We start from the raw sequence: 22316 nt of genomic DNA on the forward strand, positions 1-22316 counted from the left end.
GTTGCAGTTCTATCCCCAGTCAGGGCACATAACAAGAATCAACCAATGAATGCGTAAGTGGAACAACAAATCTGTTTCTCTTTTTCTAAAATCAATAAATTTTTTAAAAAATCTTTTAGAGGGGGGGGGAAGCACCATGGAAGAGGCCAATAGTTATTTTAGGTAGAGGCTTGCCTCCAGGAGTGAGGGGCTTGGCCTGTCACAGACCAGCAAGGGAGCAGGGAGCAGCACCTTGACTGACCCTTCACATCTATAGAGTACCCCAGCCCCTACTCCTGGAGGCCATCCCCATCCTCCCGAGTGCAGCAGACAGTAGGACTAGTGTTGTCTGAAAATGTCTTTTTATTTAAGCACAAAACTGAAACATAACATATACATTTATACATGGAGAAAAAATACCAGAAAGGAATTTACAAAACCTTGGTCATTGCCATTAAATTATCATTCAGCGGCTCTGGAGTGGAGTGGGCTGCAGACTGTGGGCTGCCTCTGGGTTGGCCTGCTTTTTGAGAAGTTCCCTCAGTCCACACACCCATTCCTACAGTCCCTGGAGGATATGGCGCAGGTGTTAATGGTGGACTCCTAGGTGCTTATCACAGTGACACACCTCCCAGGGAATCCCCAGGACCAGTGGAAGGTAACCTAGACTCTACTAATCAGGGTATGGGAAAACCCTGAAGGATGAGTCTGGAACCCTGGTTCATCAGTGCAGCCTGAAGGATGCAGGTCTGGACTGATTCACCCTGCCCTTCCTAAGAGTCATACAAGCTAGATATTGCTGATGTGGGGACAGAGAATTAGAATGTGAGGCCAACGCAGAGTGCAGCTGTCCCCCAGGAGAAGAGGAAACCAAAACAAACAGGGACAAACTATCCACACCACCCCTCCTAGAAGACTGTTAAAGGCTGGGCAGGACAACTCAGGTTGTCCTGTCCCTCCCCATCCCCAGATCCCAACCAACCCCAATGCACATTTAGTAAGTCTAAGGACGGAAGGGCTCAGGGAGGGCCCCAGATGGCATAGGGTGCTGCCCACACCAAGAAGGTGCAGGGGGCCAATAGGGCTATTAATCTGTTTGTGAGAAACATGAGGCAGGGAAGGGGCTGAAGAATCAGCCCAGAGCCTCTGGAAGCCCAGAGACTTGTCCAGAATAATCTGGGGAATAGAGCTACCCACCAGCCCAGACCATAGCTCATCTAAAGGGGAGCCCTTGGGAGGTCATCCCAGCCCAACAGGAAAGGAGGGCAGGACTATGGAAGCCACAGACTGGGTCTGTGAAGCCAGGTTCAGGCCAGGTTGCTGGGGTAGGAGTGGAGGCCCAGGCCCTGGACAGAAATACAACTCCAGCTGGGGGTGGGCCCAGGTCAGCCAGAGGTCCCAAGTGTGTACACGTGTGCATGTGTGCGCGCGCGCGCATGTGTGTGTGTGTAAAGAGAACTTCAGTCCCACTGCTTCCAGAGAGAGAGAAAAGAATTCTACCAAACCACCACCAGAGAAGAAAAAACAACTCTGTTTTTTTTCTTTTCTCTTGTGTAAAAAAAGTCTCTATCCCTCCCCCCTTCCCTTGGGTGGAAGGGGAAGCTGGTTGCTAAGGAAGGAGGAAGAGCCAAGGCAAGACCCTCCCCAGGTCTGTGCTGGCCATAGCACTGCTTAAGGCACCCTTGGAAAGTGCAGCTCAGAAGGCAGACAGGAGAAAAGGCTGGGGCAGAGGGAGGAGAGTCAGGACTAATTCCCCTGGAAGGCTCCTCGGGCAGCAGATGAGGCAGCACTGCGGAAGGTCCTGTTGCTGAAGATGCCTTGGGAAAATTCCTCTTGGGCCTGCTGGAAGCTGGCCCCTGTCCGGCGGTACAGGGAGTGTACCTGGGGAAAAAGGCTGTGGTGAGAGAAGCCTGCCCTGTAGGCCCACAAGGAACCCATCCTGCCTGACCTCCCGCCCAGAGCCTTGGAGAAAGCCACAGGATGTTTGGCAACTCAGGAGGCCCAACTGCTGTAGTGATGAACACCCCTATGGCAAGGCAGGAAGAGGTGCCTGCTTCCTCAGATTTGCTAATGGAACAGCAACTCCTCCTCCCACTTACCCGCTTTAGAAGGAAGAGTGAGAGCACGGCACAGAGGGTAAAGAAGCCAGCCACCACCATCATGATGATCGACACAGCCAAGTCTTGCTTCAGTGTAGACAGGGCTGCAATCCAACCACTACAAAAGGGAAGAGGAGATCAGAGAGAGTACAGTGGAAGTGGGCCAGAGGTCCCATGAGGGGCTCTTCTTTAAGTGATTGCTGTATGCTGACCACCACCTAGGCCGACAGGCCCCATACTGCCCACATGGAATCTCTGGGCCATGTGAAGTCTGGAAGGGATGTGGCTGCTGCCCTCAGTCAGAAGTAGCACTGGGTAGGGCTTTTTCCTGCTGCTTTGGGGGCTTGGGGAGACATGGAAAGCATGGCTGCTCACTCTTGAGGGCCTACCCTCAGGAAAAGAGAACTACTGCATTCATCCTGTCACCTCAGCTCCTCCCACTAGGGCCCAGAGACAGCCCCCTCTATGTCCAGTCATGTCTCCTTCCTGAGCTCCAGCTTTTTCATCTATAAAAGGAAATATCCTCACACTTCATGAGTTAAAAACTTACTACAAAGCTGCAGTTATCAAAACAGTGTGGTACTAGCATGAGGACAGACGTACAATATAGAGGTTGATGGAAAAGAGTTAAGAGTCCAGAAACAAACCCATACATCTATTGTCAACTGGTTTTCACAAGGGTGCCAAGACATTTAAATGCGAAAAGAATGGTCTCTTCAGCAAATGGTGCTGGGCCCTGGCCAGTGTGGTTCAGCTGGTTGGGCGTCGTCCTGTGCACCAAAAGGTTGCCAGTTTGATTCACGATCAGGACACATGCGGGGGTTGCGGGCTTGATCCCTAGAAGGGGGCATGCATGAGGCAGCCGATCAATGTTTTGCTCTCATCGATGTTTCTTTCTCCTTCTCCCTCTAAAAACCGTTTTTTTAAAAATGGTGCTGGGCCCTGGCCAGTTTGGCTCAGTGGTTGGAGCGTCAGTCTGTAGACTGAAGGGCCCCGGGTTCGATTCTGGCCAAGAGCACATACCTTGGTCGCAGGCTTGATTCCCGGCCCCGGTTGGGGCATGTGCGGAAGGCAACCAGTCGATGTGTCTCTCTCACATAAATGTTTCTTTCTCTTCTCTTTCTCTCTCTGTCCCCCTTCCACTCTCTCGGAAAAAGCAATGGAAAAAATATCCTCAGGTGAGGATGAATAAATAAATAAATAATGGTGCTGGGACAACTGGATATCCACATGCAAAACAATTAAGTTGGACCCCTTCAAAAATTAATTCAAAATGGATCAATGACCTATTAATAACTCAAACTATAAAAATCTTAGAAGAAAACAGAGGTATACTTTAAAATGGTTTAAGTGGTACATAAAATGACGTATTTTATGTTATGTGTATTTTACAATCAAAAGGGAGTGTTATGAGATGAGGTGAGAAAGACATTGGAGGTGGGAGGCTGCAGGGCTCATCCAGGTAGGCTTAGGCAGGGCATTAAGGGGTGGAGCCAGGACCAGAAATCAAGCCTTCAGACTCCCCATCCTGGGTGCAAACAGCAGTTATTAATCACAGCCTTTCTACCAGGAATCTCACTTAGGGTAATGAGTAATGTAATTAGGTCACCAAACAAAGAGAAAAGGGGCCAGATTATAAACAAGATGAGAAGGAAGAGGGGTGGTAGGAGAGCAGCGTGCACTTGGCTCTGAGTTCGAGGTAAGTCACCCTCCTCCCCACTGCTCTGGACCTGCCAGCTCCACTGGAGAGATGGGACCAAAATAGTGCAGCCTTTCCAGGCTCAGGCTTTCAGCCAAGTGCCAGCCTGACCTTTCTATAATGTTCCCTGTGCACTGAGGCAGAAAGGAAAACATCAACCATCAGCTTTTCTTTCTGAGACTTATTTTAAGTGGAGGACTATAGCACTCAGAAATTCAAGCCAGGTGTTTGCTCAAAGAGAGCAGCCAGAGGAGCCATCCAGGAGAGGCTAGGGCTCCATCTCCTGAGGTTACAGGGCCTCTGGAAAAAGTCATAGCTCATGGCTGGCAAAGACCAGGGCATCCATCAGCAGCTGCCCAAAACCAAGGGCATGTCTGGAACCTGTGGAAGTAGCACCAGCTTCTAGGAGGGTGTGACAGGAGAAAAGGAAGAGGATGCAATCCAGTGCAGGACACAGTTCAGGTAGCCTAAGGATTCAGGCCACATTCACCCACAACACTCCAGAAAGTGGTGAGCAAGGCAAGATAGTGAGTGGCTACTAGTGAAGAACTGAAGAGGGGGCCTGAAGGCAGATCCAAGCTGGCCCAGTTAGCGTTCTCCCTGCTACAATGGAAGAGGGGCCCTCAGAGGCTGGCAAATAGGGCAAGAGAGGCTGAGCTGAGCCTCCAAAGTTCCCTCTGTACTGCCCCAGGTCTCACCTGTCCCCCAGGCTAGGGATGCCAATCAATTGGATGACATAAATCCCTATTTGACAAAAAAATACAAAGAAGAACACGAAGAAGCTGAAAGAGTTGTCAGACCTGTGGAGAGAGGGGAAAACCAGAAGTCACAAAAGGGCTTGGGACTCATTCCTCAGCATTCCTCACATAGTCTGACATTCCTCCTCACTAGAAGCCAGGGGGCAGAATGGGAGAGCAAACAGAGCATCAGAGGCTCAGTCCCACTGTCTACAACAAGGGTGAGGAACATCCGGCCCCAAATCATTTGGTCTGGCCCTGCCAAGGCAACTGTAGGCAAGACTCAAAATTCAATAAATCTAGGATCTTTTTTCATAGCTAATTTTTAAGTTGATTGACAATTTTGTATGGCCCGTGAATGATGTTACAAATATCCAAATGGCCCTTGGCAGAAAAGGTTCCCCATCCTTGGTCTATAAGGACACACTACAATCAAAAGGGCTTGCCTTTCACTGCCTTCTTATTTAAGAGAACAAAGCCTGACCCCCTCCTCAAAGAGCTAATACAGTTGCCTACCCAAAGGACAATTTATATAAAGAGTCCATCTTCTGGAGTACTTATCTGCATTTCATAACAGGGAAGAAAATCTAAGCCAGAAGTATAAACCTTTAATAATAAAAGTGTAGGCCTGAGTGGCAGCAAAGGTATTGGGAAAACACTGGGCAAAACTGCTGTTTTGAGTACCTCCATTTCCATGTCCTTGAGGCCTAGAATACAGTGAGGGTTCAGGTCCCACCTGCTGAGTGTATGAGGAGGTTCAGCCACTGCCCTGCCCCCTTTTTCCAGGGCCTGCTGGGCTCCCTGAAAGCATCAGCTCTGGGGCACAGTTCCAAAAGCCCTAGAGGTCTGTGAAGTGGATCCACTGAAGTCCACAGAATCTATTCTAGGTAAACTGGTCAAATATTGGCATTCAACAATGCTCAACAGTTACTAGGGAGGTAGGGGGAGGGGCATAAGCAAGCATGGAGAGATAAGCCTTAAGAGCATATCTCAGCCCAGCCAGCGTGAACTCAGTGGTTGAACGTGGACCCATGAAGGAGATCATGGTTTGGGCAGCCGACCAATGACTCTCTCTCATCACTGATGTTTCTATTTCTCTCCCTCTCCCTTCCTCTCTCTGAAATCAATAAAAACACATTTTTTTAAAAAAAGAATGTATCTCAGAGTCTGACTCATAGAAGCATACCCTAGAGCACCGATTTTCAACCTTTTTCATCTCATGGCACACATAAACTACTAAAATTCTATGGCACAACAAAACATATTTTTTGCCAATCTGACACAAAAATAGGTATAATTTTGATTCATTCACACCAAACAGTTACTGTTGTGTTCACTGTTGGCATTTTCTCATTTGACAATCTAAGTAAAAGAGGTCAGTGCCCTTGACTAAATAGTCAAAAATTCTTGTAGCACACTGGTTGAAAATCGCTGCCCTAAAACTTCAGAAGGGAGCTAAGGAAGTCCCTTCTCTCTTCCCAGTGACTGAAATCATCCTGCACCAAACAGACTGGGTGCAGTGAAAGGGCAAGTAAGGCTCCAGCTCCCCTTTCTAGGTCTCCTTTCCTGGTCTGAGGACAGGGCTAGAACAGATCTCAAGTACAACTGAGGAAAATGGCTCCTGATCCCTGCCAACTCTGGCTGTGGGTGGGAATGGGAAGTGAATTTTCCATGATTCTGTTCTGCTCTGATTGGAATGCGGCCCTAGGGTTCATGGTCCTTGGCTTGCTACCTGGGATGCCAACCATACACTAACCGCCCTTGTTCCAACCCTACTTACCTGAAGGCCTTATAGATGGGTCGGTACCAACAAAGGAAGGCACAGGGGGTGAAGATCACAAACCACAGGATTGAGAGGCCAAAGTCCACTCCCTTGCTGCTATCGACTAAGAACCAGGCCAGGCAGGCAAGCAGGTTCAGAAACAGAGTCACTGAATGCACTGTGGAAGGGGGGAGACAGACGTGGGCTGGTGCCAAGGTGGCTGAAGGGCTCCCGGATGTGGCAAACCACCCCCTGGAGAGGAGATGAGGTCCATGCTTTCAGGATAGCTGTAGCAAAAGTTGAGGAGCTCGATCGGTACCCAGACAGGGCTAGCTCCTATCCTTGCTTTTTTGAGACCTCAAAACCAGGGACTAAACCAAGCTCCTAAGAGGTAATGGGACAACCCAGGTATCTAAGGGGTGGCTATGGAAAGGGTGCAGATCGAAAAACTGATCCTCGAGGAATGGAATCCTTCTCTAAGCAACTTTTTCCCCTAGCCCTGGATTGCTCACAGGGGAGCAACAGGGAGTCTTTTGTGTTGTTATTAATCCTCACCTGAGGATATTTTTTCCATTGATTTTTTTTTTTTTTCTATAGAGGGTGGAAGGGGGCAAGGGGGGGAGAGAGAGGAGAGAGAAAAAGACAGACAGACAGACACATCGATTGGTTGCCTCCCACATATGCCACGACCAGGGCTGAGGATCGAACCTGCAACCAAAGTATGTGCCCCTGACCAGGAATTGAACCCCTGACCCTTTGGTGAGTGGGCCAATGCTCTAACCACTGCGCAACACTGGCCAGGGCAGCAGGGAGTCTTTTATCCTCACTCCTAGGAGCCCAGGGGTCTGTAGGGAGGGGAGGCATTCACCAAAGGAGGACCTTTTAGTGCAATGAGCTCCACAAGAACTCAGAAGCCTCCAGCTAGTCCCACCCTACTTGATGGTTGGTCTGGACTGGCCCTTGAGGGGAGGTTCCCAGGATAAGGAGCAGACTTCAGAGGGCCAATGATGTGGGCAAAGGTTCCCCATCCCAGCCCAAACAGCAATGAGGAAGGCTAGAGTCTGCCATGGAGGAGAAGCCAGAGAGCATAGATAGGGCTCTCAAGACACAGCCCATTTCAACCTTGAGCTCAGAGGGTCAGGAGCTTGACTCACACATCCAGAGATAGTAGAGCATCTTGCATATCCGCTGGTAGTCAGCAGGTATCTCTGTGGAGAAGTCCTGATAGAAGCAGGGCTTCACAGGGCACCACAAGGGCAGGGGCGGCCAATTGTTCTCTCTCACTGTGTAGAAGGAGACGAAGAGATGAGGCCCAGCTTCAGCAGCAGCATGGCACAGTGCAATTTGTTGGCCCAGTTTGGGGCTGATCCAGGGCCCCCAGAGGGGTGCCAGCAAGTGGGGCTCAAGGTCTTCATGGGTATAAAGTGGGAAGGGAAAAGGATGATGGGACATGAACACCCACAAGCTCAGTCCAAGATATTGGACCCCAAATGTACTGGGAAACAGAGAACTAAACAGCCTAAGTGATTTTTTTTTTTTTAACAGTCTATAATCAAGGAATCGTGAGGCCAGTGCCCCCACTCTATCAAAGAATTTTACAGCTGGAAAGGAGCACAGAATAATCTACACCCATTAAGTTTACACTACAGGTCTCTTGAGTCCCACCTTACTGCCCTCCCCAGGACCAGCACCATTCTAAGATGATCAGGAGCTCAGCAAAGATCTGAGTCTGCCCCAGGAACAAGCAGGCTGAGGGAACTCTCCTGCACCAGGCCTGGTAACCCAGGACCTTGTGCAGCCTCCCTTACCATGTAAGTTGGCCACAGTGTTCTGCAGCTCCCGCTCTTTGCGTTCTAGCTCAGCTGCTTTCCTGTCCAGTTCTTCCTGCTGCCGGAGTAGGCTTGCCTGGGCTGCAGAGGCCACAGCCTGGAGCCAAAAGGGGAAGTAGGAGGCAGGCAAACACGAGAGACAGAGGAACAGTGTTGGCCTGACAGGAAGTCACAGGGCCTGTGCCTCATGCAGGGAGATCCAGTTGTGAGTCCCAGAGGCCGTCCCACCCCTCAGTGTCTTGGGTCCCTGAGACCACCACAGAGAGGCCAAAGTGACCTGTCCCTTACTGCTCTTACAACACCTCTGGCCCCTTTGCCATTACCAGGGTTCTCCTCCCCCCTTCATTCCAAAGTCTGAGATAGGAGAACCATCCTCCATACTGTAATCCAGGCCAAGTTCAGTTACACTGACCTTACCTTTGGGGGATAGCAAAGGGCAAAAGGTCTCACAACAGACTGTCCTGTGGTCAGAAACCCAGAGACCTAAGCGTTGCTTGAAGAGCCTAGAGGGTGTGTGAAGGGAAACAGTGCAAACCTGCTAGAGTGAGTAGGGAGGGGAGGCACTTGAGGCCACACTGTGTACACCTGGAACCTGAGGGATATATATTTAAGCACCTCCACCTGCTCTGTTACCAGGAACTGTCCCCTGAGGTCAACGTGAACTGTGACTGGCTACATCCCAGAACAGCCCCTTAGGGTTGGCCCTGCTCTGCCTGGCTTTGATGGCATGCACAGGCCAAGCTTTATCCCCTCTATAGGCAGAGCAGGGTGTCCAAGTGAAGCAGCTAGGGGACTCTACATGAGGCTGACAGAGCTGGGCCCAGAGTTCCAGCCCACAGTCCCACTCCTGGTGGGTGCTGCAGCTATTGGGGCCCAGTTCCTCCAGAAGTCTACAGTCCTTTTTAAGGATCAAATACCAAACTGGTCATCTCACAGGAAGATAAGTGTACATATGGATGTGTGTTCTCGGTCACTCTCTCCAAAATAAGTTCCCCAAAGAGCTAAGACTGCCTTCAGGAGGTAAATTTCTGGCACTGGGGGTATAAGCAGGACCAGAACAGATCTCAGGTAAAACCGAGGAATTGACCATGGTAAGGGTCTTGGCCTATTTCCCCAAGTCTGTGACTTCAGCTGAGCTGGACCCAGGACCCACCACCCAGCTAAACAAGAAAGTTTTCTCTGCCTCTAAGCATCACCTCACAGGATTCTAGGGCCACAGATGGGGCCCAGGGTCCCAGGGTTCCATGCAGGGGCAGCACTTTCAGAGTAAGTCTGGCCAGATGACGGGAGCAGCCTGGGGCCCACTAGAATCCAAAGCCCAATTTGGCAGGCTCCAGGCACTTTACCTTCACTCACGCTCACCTATACTTTGCCTACCTTTGGAAGCTTTCGCATGTAGCTGTCTCTGAGAATACTATCTCCTCCTAGTAGCATCTGCCTCTCTGAGAGCTCGCTCACTGCCAGGAATCTGGTAGGCAGGAACTTGCTGGCCTGTCTAAGGAGGAGCTGCAACACACAACTCCACTGTGGGTCATGCTCACCAGGGACAGTGAAGAGCATGGAGTAGAACAGTGAGGCAAGGGGGTGGAGGGTTGGGTACCAAGCAGACAAGAGTCAGTATTTGGTGAAGGGACAAAGGAAAATAGGAAGGAAGGCAGGAATAAGTAAGGTTAGAAAAAAAAAGATAGATTCCAGGCCCTGAGTAAAAAAGGCCCTAGGAGATCTAGAATGGCATGAGAGGCAATGCTCTGTCTGAAGACACCCCGCCTGGTGAGTAGGGCTTATTTTTTGGTGCTGCCAGTGAGGTGGGAGATTAGGGCATAGGTGAGCAGACCCTCCACATGTAAGTGACCAACTCCAAAGACATTATCAAGAGGGCCCTTGAAGGGAAGACAGAGAATAAGGCCCTCTGCCCACCACTCAATCTCAAGACTCAGCTATTAGTCTGGGTGCTTCCTGTTCTGGAAAGGAGAGGCAAAAGGGATCTTTGACAACCATACCTGGGGGGTTGGTTGGGTTGGTTCCACTGAGGTCTGGAGAACAGCCGGCTGCGAGGGCCCAGAGAACTGGGTGGCAGGAACTGTTGTTGCTGCATTTGTCTGCTTGGGACAGATCAAAGGAGTGAGGTGAGTGGGACTCCACTAGTTGGCCATGTGGGAGCAAATTCACAGCAGGGTAAGTGATATGCCCCTGCCTATGAGGAGTACTCCTTCTGGGCCTCCCTCTGTGGCTTCTCGGCCAACAAGCCTCAGGCTCTGGGCAATATGATGCCTAACCCAGCACCCATGGCCTTTTTGGATCCCGAGCTCCTGGCACTGTGCTGCCCTCTTTAGGGAGGAGTCCAGATCATGGACCCCAAGAGGAGAATTGGTGGCTTCCTCATCTTACCCCCACCCCTCAAGTTCACGTTAAGACTGTCCCTTTGAGCCCAGCAGGCGTGGCTCAGTGGTTGAGCATTGACCTATGATCCAGGAGATGGCAGTACGATTCCCGGCCAAGGCACATGCCCAGGTTGCGGGCTCGATCCCCAGTTAGGGGCGTGCAGCAGGTAGCCAATAATTGACTCTCTTTTATTGATGTTTCTCTCTCTCTCTCCCTCTCCCTTCCTCTTTCTCTAAAATCAACATAAAAAAAAACCAAAAAAAAAAAACCTTAAAAAAAAAAAAAAAGACTGTCCCTTTGAGAACTGCACATTCTTACAACACTGTCTTGCCAAGGCTCCTTGCCCCAGAGACCCCAGCACCACCCAGCCCAGAGACTCAGAAAGAGGACATGCTCACCAACCTCTGAGAAGGGGTTGAATTCAGCCAGGCCACCTTGTGGGGCATTGGTTAGCTGGGTCACAGAGGGGTCCTGAGAAGGTGAAACAAAAAGCTATTAGATACTGAAAAGAGAGAACTTTGGCGAAGAAGGGAAATCACCATTTCAGGGCCAACAGGCAATCCCAGGGATGCCGGCTAAAGTGAGGCTGCTGATGACCCTTCCTAGTGTCCTGAACAGCTTCTTCTGAAGGCTCCTGTACCCAGCCCCTATCACACAGAACTGCAATCTCTTTTCCCTTTCTAGAAAAGGAGAGGTTCAGCCCAGGCGACTTCCCAGAAGAGATTCAAAGCAAGCTTTATATTCTGAGGCCTGGGAATCAACACTACACGTGTTCTTGTTAGTAACCTTTATAAATTCATAACAGTTCATAGTATTTACCTCCAGGGAGTGGGGTTTTTTGGTGGTGGTGGGGTGGTGAATGGGTGGTATGGGTAGAAAATTTTCAATTTATAACTTTTCTGAAATGTTTTATTTATTATTTTATTCCTCTTATTTTTAAAAGGATAGCTCAAGGTCCTAGAACAAAAGCATGCTGCTGGGTGCCAGCGCTAACTTGATTAAATCAAGCATACTTACTAGGAATAAAGAGATAAAAAGGGCTCAGATAAAAAGCCAGGAAAATGTTTTTGGTTGTTTTTTCCCTCTAGATTCTTTTCAAAAAATACAAAAATATCCTCAGAACACAGCTTGTCCTAAATGTTTAATCTTCCCTTTCCCATCTGATCTCTGTGAAGGCCAGCCCTTCTGGTCTAAGACCTGCACAGAGTTCCCTGCCGCCCTCTTCACCCAAGCAGCCTTCCTGCTGGCGTGAGGCCAGTCTGTCTTCATCTTGCCCCTTACCCAGCAGAGCTCCTATACACTCCCTCTTCCCCATACATACAGTTATGGGGCTCAGGTCCAGCTCAACAGCAATGGCTGGGTTCTGGGAGAAACAGTTGTGAAGGGTAAGCAGACTCTGTCAAGGTCCCTGTTACAGGCCTCATTTAGGTTACTCTGTGTGCACACCTCACCCCCCATCCTTCACTATTCATCCAGATGCTCCTGCCCTTCTGGCCCAGCCTCACCTCCACCAGAAAGCCTCCTTAGGTTGGATTTTTAAACACAATGTTAACATTAACAGACCCCCAGGTTTTTCTATATGGAAAAAGACAACAGGCTCCCCATAAATTTTTCTATATGGAACCCCCTCAATTTTTCTATATGGAAAAAGACAACTCCCTCAATTTTTCTATATGGAAAAAGACAACAGATTCACCATAAACAAATCCTGTCTCCACTAGCAGGCTGTAAACTCTGCAGCTAGGTGTCTAGTTTATACTCAGGCTTCCTAGTGCTTGGTGAAGGGCTTATGCAGAGCAGAAGAGAATAAATGCTGAATAAATGAGAATAAATGCTGAATGTTGCAGGCTCTCTGCTTTCTCTAAGAGGCACTGCACAAATGTTAGGGCATAGAGAAGGAGGCACCTGCATCACAGTGGCAGCCACAGGGCACAAAAGCACCTTGCTTGGGAAGAGAAGCCTGGCACAGGAACACTCTGGGAGACAAGGATATTTCCCATCTGAAGAGACCTGGGCTCTTCAGAAAGTTGTGGGTGGCTTCAAGAGAAGCTGAGGACTGGGGATAGAGGCAGGAAGGAGGAGGGACTGAGGAAGGGAGCTGACATTTATTGTCTACTATGTGCCAGGCTTACCATAACAGGATGCTACTGTGAAATTCTAGTCACCCCAGAACTGGCCACTGTGTCAAGCCATCCAAAAAGACGATTCTACTAGCCTTTCTCAACCTGGTTCCTCAACAGAATTAAGCCCCACTACCCTAAGGCATTCACTGTCAGCAATGACTTGACTTCTCTCCTGTGCATCTTGAACCACCCTGGTTATATTCCATCCTTGAGAGAATGGAGAAAACAGTCACTCCAATCAACTTGTGTGTCCTGTGGCTCAGCTGAGGAGCCCTGGCTGAGAAAAGCTACACCCTCTCCCCCTCATTCCAGCTAAGAAGCCCTGGCTGAGAAAAGCTACACCCTCTCCTCCTCATTCCACCTCACGACCAACCTGTGAGGAAGGAGTATTTGTAGTTTGCAGCTGGAGAATGCCTCCACTCAGAGAGGGGAAGCAGCTGCTCCAAGATTTCAGAAGTAGTGGCTGAACCCGACTCTGAATCCAAGGCTGTCTCCAAAGACAACAGTGGTAAACCTGACAGGAAAAGGCCCACTTCTACCTTGTTTAGCAGTGCACCCCTGAAGCCTGGTACAGCACCTGACAAATGGAAGGTGCTCCATCAATGTGTGGTTGAATAAATGAACCCCACTCTGGAAAGACACTGATGAGGACACTGTGAGTGATCAGGACAACTGCTTCTGTTCATTTCTTTATTCCTAGGCCTTAGAGAAGTCCTTCTTGGGGAACACCCTTTGTAGGACACATGTAGAGTGTCTTGTGACTAAGGACCACAGTGACTGGCATGAAAAAGGATCCTCAGCTTTTACTGAGTCACAAATAAGGAGTCACAGCAGCAATCTTCTTTCCCATTCACTGAGCACCAACTAATTCATAAGTGGGTCAAGTAGTTATTTGAAAGGATAGTGAGAGCTAAGTTTCACCTACAAAGAAGTAACCTAAAACCCCCTCAGTGCCAAAGGCCCCAAACTGGCTAATGCCTCTTACTTAATTTATAACAAATAAAATGCTCCTGAACTCAGTTATTTTCATTCTGTTAACAGTCACAAACAGTGTGAGGGACACACCAAGATGAAAAAGGCACAGCTCTTGTCCTTCTGGAGTACACGATCTGGTAGCTGAGACACATGCTCAAGAACCCAGGACGGAATGAAGACAGGAAAGGAGGTCTGGGTAGGGCTTTGAGAAAGGGAGGGATCCAAGAGGAGGAGAGGAAGGTAAGCAAAGGCCCAGTGAGTAAGGCTCACCACAGCTCTGGGGCAGGGGAACACTTCCATGTCACTGGGGTGTGAGGGACCCAAGAGAAAAGAGGCAGAGTTAGGCTGGAGCTCTGCCAGGAGGGGACTTGAAAAATACACTGATTTTCACTGGTTTGGCAATGTCTTTCCACAAGGTTCACAGGTCCTGCTGTAAACTAGCTCTCTGGGATTTTTCCTTGCTTTCCCATCCTACATTCCACCCAAGCTCCCAGTGTGGGGATTATTTCTGGTTCCAAGTAAACATTAAATAAATACCTCATGGGCTAAAAAAACTCAGCCATTCTCTCTAGGAAGCATGGAGTCACCAATACTTTAGAAGCTCTGTGAAGTCCTATTTGTTTTGGCGGCTGTGTGTAACAGTGCACCAAAGCCACAGTTACCCTCGGTACTCTCTGACCCAGAACCTAAGAATTCATCCTAAGGAAATATGACAAAAACATAAAAATCTGTATCTGCAAAAACATTTATTGCACCAGTATTTACAATAGGAGAAAAAAGCAGAAAACAAATATCCAATGACAGTAAGCACAAGCATGTTTTGGTGCACATTCCCTTGATGGCCTAAAGAGCCATTAAAAATTACAGCAAAGGCCGTGTCAGGTGTGGCTCAGTTGGTTGAATGGTGTCCTATGCACCAAAAGGTCACCAGTTTGATTCCCGAACAGGGCACATGCCAGGTTGTGGGCTCAATCCCTAGTAGGGGGCGTGCAGGAGGCAGCCAATCGATGTTTCTCTCTCTTCCTCTCTCTTGAAAATTCACATTTAAAAAAAAAATTACAGCTATGAACATAGGGAACAATACAGAAAAGGCTTTGTTACATGAATACATTTTATCCAATGTACTCATGAAAAGAGACTGGCAGGAAAACACATCAAAATAGCAATAGTTGCCAAAAACTGGTAGAAATATGGATGACTTACTTCGTTTTCCAAATTTTCCATATACAATTGTTATATTTAATTTAAAAACACATATTTTTAAAAAGAGCCTGAGTACTCCTGGGCCTCCCTTCCTGCCACAGACTTCCCTTCCTGCCTCAGAGTCTGAGCCGCCTGGCCTGGCCTCAAGGCCCCACGACCTGGCACAGCACCCCTCTCAGCACAGTCCATTCTCAGTCAAACTAAGCCATTCATCATTGCCTTCCACCTCTGTCTCTTGACTCCCATAGAAACCATTCCACACCAAGCACAGGGCGAGGACACCAAGGAAAAGCATTGATTCCTGCCCTCAAGAAGCAAATAGTACAGAGCACAAAACAGAAGCCAGGGCAGAGACAGCATATGATCAGTGCTGTAACAAGGTGAGGGCAGATGGAAGGGGATCATAGAGGAGGGAGGAACTAAACTATCAGGAAAAGTGAAGAAAGGCTTTACTTGCCCTGGCCGGTTTTGTTCAGTGGTTAGAGCATCAGCCTGCTGACTGAAGGGTCCTAGATCTGATTCCAGCCAAGGGCATGTACCTTGGTTGCAAGCTCGATCCCTGGCCATGGTTGGGGCATGTGAGGGAGGCAACCAGTCAATGTGTCTCTCTCACATCGATGTCTCTCTGTGAAAAGCAATGGAAAAAATATCCTTGGGTGAGGATTAAAAAGAAAGAAAGGCTTTACTGCCCTGGCCCCTGGCCTGTGTGGCTCAGTTGGTTGGGCGTCATCCTGTGTACTGGGAGGTTGCCATTTCCATTGCAGTAGGGGGCGTGCAGGGGGCAGCCCACTGATGTGCTCTCACATTGATGTTTCTCTCTCTCCCTCTCCCTTTCTCTCTCTCTCAAAATCAATAAACTATTCTCTAAAAAAATAAAAAGGCTTTACTGAGGTGGCATCTCAGTTGAGAGATGAAAGAAATTTAGCAAGAACTAAAGAGAAAGGGAAAATAGCATTTCAAAAGACTTGGCACCTTTAAAAACAGCTTGCATGTGTTCAGGGAACAGGAGAAAGTTCTGGGGGCTGTGGAGCAGAGTGTGTACAGAAAGTAGCCAGAAGCACCAGGGAACCGACCTGAAGAAGGAGTAGGGCCAGACTGTATGAGTTTGGACTTTACCCTATGGGCAATAGAGGACAACTAGAGATTGTGAGCAGGGATTGCCATGATCATCTCTGCTAGCAGAGAGGAGAGTGCAATGCTTAGGGAAGGATGCCAGGAAAACTGGCTGGGACACAAGTCTATGTGGGTGATAGTGAGGACTGAACTAAAGTATGACAGCTGGGGAAAGAGAAGAGGGGATAGACCCCAGAGACCCTTTTCAGGTAGATGCCACAGGCTGGGCCACTCTCTGGGTTGGTAGAGGTATGGCAATACTGCAGGGCAAGATGGGGGGGGGGGGCAGGGAAGGGAAAGGAAGGAGTTGAACTGCCAGCTTGGGTAACTGGGGAACAGGGCGACCACTGATCATGGGACAAGAGGAACAGGTTTTTCAGGAGTGGGTGTGTGCAAGCAGGAAGAGGATCTGAGAAGACACTAGATTAAACTGGAGATACATATGGAATCTATCTGGTTGGAATGGTTGGAAATGTCCAGGTGAGAGCTGAATACTGCCTTGAAGCTCAGGAGATAGGTGAGGGTTAGACATAGTTCTAGATCTGGGATCGTTGTTACGTGAATGCTATTCTGAAGCCATGTAAGTGGAAGAAATTACTCATAGAGGTATTCAGTGAGAACAAAGTCAAGGACAGAACTCCAGGACACCTCTAAATGTATGAGACAAATTTCTTGAGATAATGCTCCTGCCCTACCAGGTCCACTCAGTGGTTTTAAGAATTCCCAAGTTAGAGTCAAGCTAGAGCCCACCCTCTCTGGGAAGTGGCAAAGCTATCAGTGTCTGTGCAGAGAACCTCGGGTAACTTTGTTTACACCCAAATCACGTTTCTGCCACCACTTCCTCCCATAGGAGAGAAATGTTTTAAATCCTTGGGAAGTAGCCACGCCACTGAGATTATCTTTTTAACTGCAAAGAGGCAACATGTGAAAGTGATAAATTATGTGATTTGGAAACTCACGAAGACTTAAAGGCTTTCTCTATTCAGTACCACCAGCTGGTCCACTCCCCTTTGAGATCAATGTGGGCCACCGGGGTAACTGGCAGAAATACTGAGGAGGAAAGTAACCCTGGTGTTTGTCTGGGTGACCTGCTTGTTACTGGACTGCTGAAAAATCAAATGAACAGTACAATGCCTATCTTTTTAGCCCTTTACCGCCTCATCACCCGACAAGACTGAGAAATTTTTAGAAGCAGACATGCTGAATCAGTCCAAAGTAGGACCTGCATCTCCAGAGGGTACAAAGCAGATACATCATCATTAATAGAGGGGTTAGGGAGTGCCACTGGAGGTTGTATAATCAGCAACACTTGTCTTGCAGTTTCCTGCTTCCTCCTACAAGTCTGATAAACCTTCAGCTGCACCTTTTCTTTTAACCCTCACTGGAGGATATTTTTTCCATTGCTTTTCAGAGAGAATGGAAGGGAGAGAGAGAAAAAAACATTGCTGAGAAACACATCAATTGGTTGCCTCCCGCATGCGCCCCAACTGAGGCTGGGAATCGAGCCTGCAACCAAGGTACATACCCTTGGCTGGAATCGAACCCAGGACCCTTCATTCCGCAGGCCAATGCTCTATCTAACCACTGAGCAAACCGTCTACTGCCCTCAGCTACACTTTTATGATAACTTTCCTTTCACGGCTCTTACTTTGCAGGAAGTTTTCTAATAATCCCAATTATAACTGTACGCAAGGAATAGGGCATAAAAGGCCACACCCACAGTGTGGGACAGGGGTGGGAGTAGGGACTGGAAAGAACATGGGTAAGGAAGTCAACTTAAAAGTGCACTGGGAGTTTCATAGGGTATTACAAAAGTTAGTAATAACTCTGAGAAATGTTGGGTAAAATAAAGTTGAGTAAATGTCTTTACTGTAGGATTTCTTAGCTCCTTTCTTCAACAAATTAACAAGCCTTATCAATCTTAAAAAAAAAAAAGGAATAAGTAGTGATTCTCAAAAACGTATTTGAATGCAGAACCCTGAGCACCTTTCAGGACTGGTATTACTCAGAACATACACTACTTTAAAGTACTGTCTTAAAAAACGTAAGCAACTATTCCAACCCCACACTGGGGGGGGAATAGCTTAGCTAATACAAATTTGTTACTTTCACCCCTATCAGTACTCTCATTTTAAGAATGGTGGTGGTAGTGATGACATAACATTTTTTTCCTTAGCTGGCCTAAATAACCCAGAGCAGTTTAAGATAACATCTGAGCTTCAAAAACCTTTAAAACAGTACTGTTCTGGGAATGAGACCCAGGTCTGGGCCCCTTCCTGCTGCAAATTAGCCGGTGACTTAGGCATGTCCCATCCTCACTGGGTTCCTGGTTTTCTCATCTCTAAACTGAAAGGGTTAGAATAGACTTCTGAAGATGGTCCCAGCTTTAAGAGCCCACCATGGACTCTGAACGCTAAATATATTTTCACAACCCACCATCAAGTGATGGAAAAAGGACTCTGTTCTGAAGGCTGGCTAAGTGTGACAGTTTCTGAGCCTATCGCCTCTCTCCTGAGTTCTGTGCCAACACCCTGAGTAAATGAAGCTGGGCTCACACCCAGTCACCCAAAGGCTGCACCCTCCCAATGTTCCAGTCCTGGCAGTCAGGGAACCAGACACTGTCCTCACAAGGAGAGAGAGGGCAGCTCTCCAGGAGCTTGGGGGCCTCACTTCCAAGCTCCTTCTCCCCACACAACTGTGCACCAAGAGGAAAAACCAGCCCAGAGTAAGGAGAAGAATCGTAGCCAGCCAACTCTCTTCTTCCTACACTGGATTCCCCACCAGATGTTTTGTTGCTCTTCACAGGCTCACAGCTGTTTCCTGTCCTGCCATATCCTGGGATTGCCTGATGGACAGAATGTCTTGCTTGAATGCAGAAGTTTCTTCTACCACAGTTTGCACAATCATTTCTAGGGCTGGAGATGTAGTTTAAGACTTTCAAGCTACTATTAATACAGGGCTGAACTCAGGCCAACTATCTTGCCCACTGCTAGCATTGGGGATAAGCTCTCTGTATCTTTGGACAGCTGACCACCTCTGTCAGGTAGCAGCAGACATTTTATTTCTGATTCTGACAGGACAAAAAAAAAAGTAAATGATTACACAGTACACAAAACAAAAAGCTACTAGATCCTTACTAAACCTCAAACTCCAGTATTATACTGCAGTTTTGTAATTAAAGCAAAACAGTTACCAGAAGACACTGGCAGATAAAACGCAAATGTTCTTTCTTCACTCAACTAACAGAGATGACTGAATTACATGAGACAAGGTCCTTGCAAAGGTCCTGTCAAGAAGCATTAAGCTACAAGAATTCTCTGATGTTACAAAGAACAAGCTACCAAAATTTGCCTTGAGGGCTCCTGTTGGCTGTCATCTTGAGACCAAGAAAGAAGCATAAACTTTTCACTCTCCTGACATCGTATAGTAATTTTGTTCTAGTGTCTTTTGTCTTGGCTTTGGCCCTTGAGGAGATTCAAGGTGGGAAAGCGCAAGCTGTGAATGGCAGGAAGGACCCCTCTAAGGATTTCCCCTCCAACTGCAGGAAACTTTGCAGCTGTCAATGACCGAAGTCCAAGCAGGATGGGTTAATGTGCCTGGCGACATCCTGACAGAGCAGAAACCTAGGGGTTCATAAATCACCAGTCAGCACAAGCAAGGTTTCCTAAAACTGGTTTTGAACAGACATAAAACAAGAGACACAGGAGCTTGGGCGCTAACAGAAGTTCCCAGCCATTCATCACGGAAAAAGAATGCCCCTGTGCCCTTAGCTCAAAGGCAGAAAGGTTTTGGCTTTAAGTAGGAAGACTGTTTCTTCCTCCATCATTTGTTTAAAATGTGAGGCCAGCTCATAGGTCAGCGCATCTCATCTACCCTGCCACCACATACAGGTCCATCAGACCAACATTCCTTGTGCTTCAAAACCCTCAGAGCCCTCTCACTTATCTTCCCTACCTAACCTGGGCTCTCCTAACTAGCCAATCCAGTCCAAAGTAGACCCATGGCCAAAGTGTGTAATTCTTATCAAGGCCATATTTCAGCTTCTCACCCTCTCTCCAGCTTTCCTTTCCTGAAAAATCTCAGGGGTCCTCTTATACCTTATATGCTAGTTTGGCTGTTGGGGGAGAGGGGATGGGGTTGTCTAGGGATTTCCACATTTCTCCATCCATGAAGGCTTCCACTTCTTCATTATGCTGCTGTCATCCCTCTCCTAATGTGACTCAAACCAAGACTGCAGGATTGTGGTTGTCACACTTCCCCTCAGGTGAAGTCATTACTATCTCTGATGCTGAGGGAATCTCCAGTCTGCTCCAGTCCCCTTCCCCAGCAGTACCCGGTAACAGGGTGTTTGTCTGGGCAGTTAGAGGGTCCCACTTCTTCCCAGGCTGCAGGGCCCAGGCCCTCAATCGGGCCACCTGCTGCAAGTCCCGCCCCTTAGACGCTACGATAGGCCAGCCTTCAGAGCCCGCTCTCCCATTGGGCAGTCAGCCCGTCCCTCCTACGCCACGTCTTCGGGCCCTGGAGAAAAAGACCCGGCCGACGGCCTTTGGCACTAGAGAGAACTGTGTGTTTGAAGCTCTACCTGGAAGGGGTTTACGTCCATTGGGTCCGCGAAGGGATTGGTCTCGAAGGCCGACATGGCAGTCGGAGGCCGACAGACGAGCTCCGAGAGCGCTTCTGCCTCCGGGCACCGAGACCCAGCGGCTCTCTCCAGGCAGACCCCACCACTTCCGGGAACGAGACGGCCGTTCTGACGCAGGCGCAGCGCCCGCCCCAAGGGACGTGAATCTGCACGTAACAGAGGTCCGCTCCGCCCTCCTGCGCAGCACTCACTCCTTTCCCAGGGTTTCTTATCTGTACCTGTGCTTCCGGGTTCGACGGCGTCCGGGAGCAAAGGAGCCAGAGATTTGGGGGCTGGGGAGCGGGGAGGGAGTAGGGGGTGTCGAAGCCGTTCTCAACGGCCTCTCGGTCTGACAGCAGCCAGATTTGTGTTTGGAAACTCCCCAAAGGGGAGCCAGAAACGTAACCCCTTCACTTCCCTGGAGAGCAAGTTTGGGAAGCACCACTGGTCCAGGCGGGGAACTGGAGTGTGAGCCTACTTTTACGCAGGAGTGTTCTGGTGGTAGGGGCCGAGCAGAGGGGCTCCCTTCTGAAGAGCCGACCATGCAGCTGTCCTCTCACTAGCTGAGCTCTGCTTCTTTTAGGCCTTGCCTCTTGATGCCCATACAGGTTTAGGGCCTAATTTGGGATTTGAACCTGAGTGTCAAGCATTTGTTAAGGGAATGAAGGAGTTCAGCAATACAGCCCTCAGCCCCCATGGGAGAGATGGCTGCACTCCCCACAAACTACCTTCCTTATTTATTCACCTCTGGCTTTGTTCATCTCTGCTACCACCGAATCTAGCCACTACCATTCCTTACCCTGGACTAGTACAGGGCTGCTCATTGGTCTTTTGTTCATGTTGTATTTGCTATTTCCCTCATTCACTTCTCTTGCCTTCCTTTCCCTTGGCTAATTCCCAACTACTCTTTAGAGACCAGCTCAACTTTTCTCCAGGAAATGTCCTCAAGTGGGAGAATGGAAAGGAAAGGGATCCTTATGTGTGTCCCCTTAGAAACTACCTACTCCTAACCCCCCACAGCCACCCATCCAAGGGCAGTGTAAGGAAAAACTCTTGCGTTTCTCTTTTACTACTCATACAGAACACTTATGTGACCAGACACAGGTTTTGTTTCATTTTCGCCACACTAACCAATTCTCTGACATCAGTTGGATGTCATTTAATTCATTTCTGACACTATCTACCTGGAGTTAGCATCAGATCCCACAAGTTAAGGGCTCAGTCCCACAAGATTGCCCCCACTTCAAAAAATATATATATTTTATTGATTTCAGAGAGAGGAAGGGAGAAGGAGAGATAGAAACATTAATGATGAGAGTCTTTGATCAGCTGACTTCTGCACGCCCCCTACTGGGAATTAAGCCTGCAACCCGGGCATGTACCCAGACCAGGAATCAAACTGTAAGCTCCTGGATCATAGGTCAATGCTCAACCACTGAGCCATGCCGGCCAGGCAATTGCCGCCACTTCAGATGGCAATTGCAAGTCTCAGATGGCAATTGCAAGTCTCAGATTGTACTTCTACAAGTCACCTGTACTTCTATAAATCAGGGTTCCTACAACCCCCTCATCAGGTTCAATAATTTGTTAGAATGGCTTCCAGAACTCAGGTAAACACGTTTACTGGCTTCTTATATAGTAAAGGGTATGACAAAGGATGCAGATGAACAGCTAGTTGAAGATACATAGGGTGAGGTCTGGGTCCTGAGTGCAGGAGCTTCTGTGCCCGTGGGTTTGGGGTATACCACACTTCTGACATGTGGATGTATTCACCAACCTGGAAGCTTTCCAAAG

The 22316-nt window shown here is 48.6% G+C and overlaps 1 protein-coding gene across 5 annotated transcripts; it reads right to left on the minus strand.

Moving 5' to 3' along the window:
- Window positions 1–320: 320 nt before the first annotated feature.
- SCAMP2 (secretory carrier membrane protein 2) lies at window positions 321–20665 on the minus strand. Of its 5 annotated transcripts, XM_081156930.1 has the most exons (10): window positions 20484–20665; window positions 10890–10958; window positions 10106–10204; window positions 9483–9611; window positions 8085–8202; window positions 7431–7559; window positions 6295–6454; window positions 4476–4577; window positions 2079–2196; window positions 321–1860 (listed from the first exon to the last, which is right to left on the minus strand). In XM_081156930.1, exons 1-10 carry the CDS (start codon window positions 20538–20540, stop codon window positions 1726–1728), a joined length of 1116 nt encoding a protein of 371 aa, XP_081013056.1. In that variant the 5' UTR covers window positions 20541–20665; the 3' UTR covers window positions 321–1725. The 5 variants fall into 5 exon arrangements, with proteins under 5 accessions (XP_081013056.1, XP_081013052.1, XP_081013053.1 ...); XM_081156926.1 differs by lacking the exon at window positions 9483–9611 and having other exon boundaries at window positions 10106–10207; window positions 20484–20664; XM_081156927.1 differs by lacking the exon at window positions 9483–9611 and having other exon boundaries at window positions 20484–20663.
- Window positions 20666–22316: the final 1651 nt, after the last annotated feature.

Source organism: Miniopterus schreibersii (genome assembly GCF_964146895.1).
Source record: "Miniopterus schreibersii genome assembly, chromosome: 1".
Classification (NCBI taxonomy): domain Eukaryota; kingdom Metazoa; phylum Chordata; class Mammalia; order Chiroptera; family Miniopteridae; genus Miniopterus; species Miniopterus schreibersii.

Excerpts from the sequence above, each read along its gene's own strand:
- SCAMP2 (XM_081156930.1), bottom strand. The coding sequence starts at position 20,540 with ATGTCGGCCTTCGAGACCAATCCCTTCGCGGACCCAATGGACGTAAAC. Across the intron at positions 8,203-9,482 it reads ACATGCGAAAGCTTCCAAAG|GCTGTGGCCTCTGCAGCCCA; the intron begins GTAGGCAAAGTA and ends TTTTGGCTCCAG. Across the intron at positions 6,455-7,430 it reads GCTCTACTATCTCTGGATGT|TGCATTCAGTGACTCTGTTT; the intron begins GTGAGTCAAGCT and ends CCCCTTCCACAG.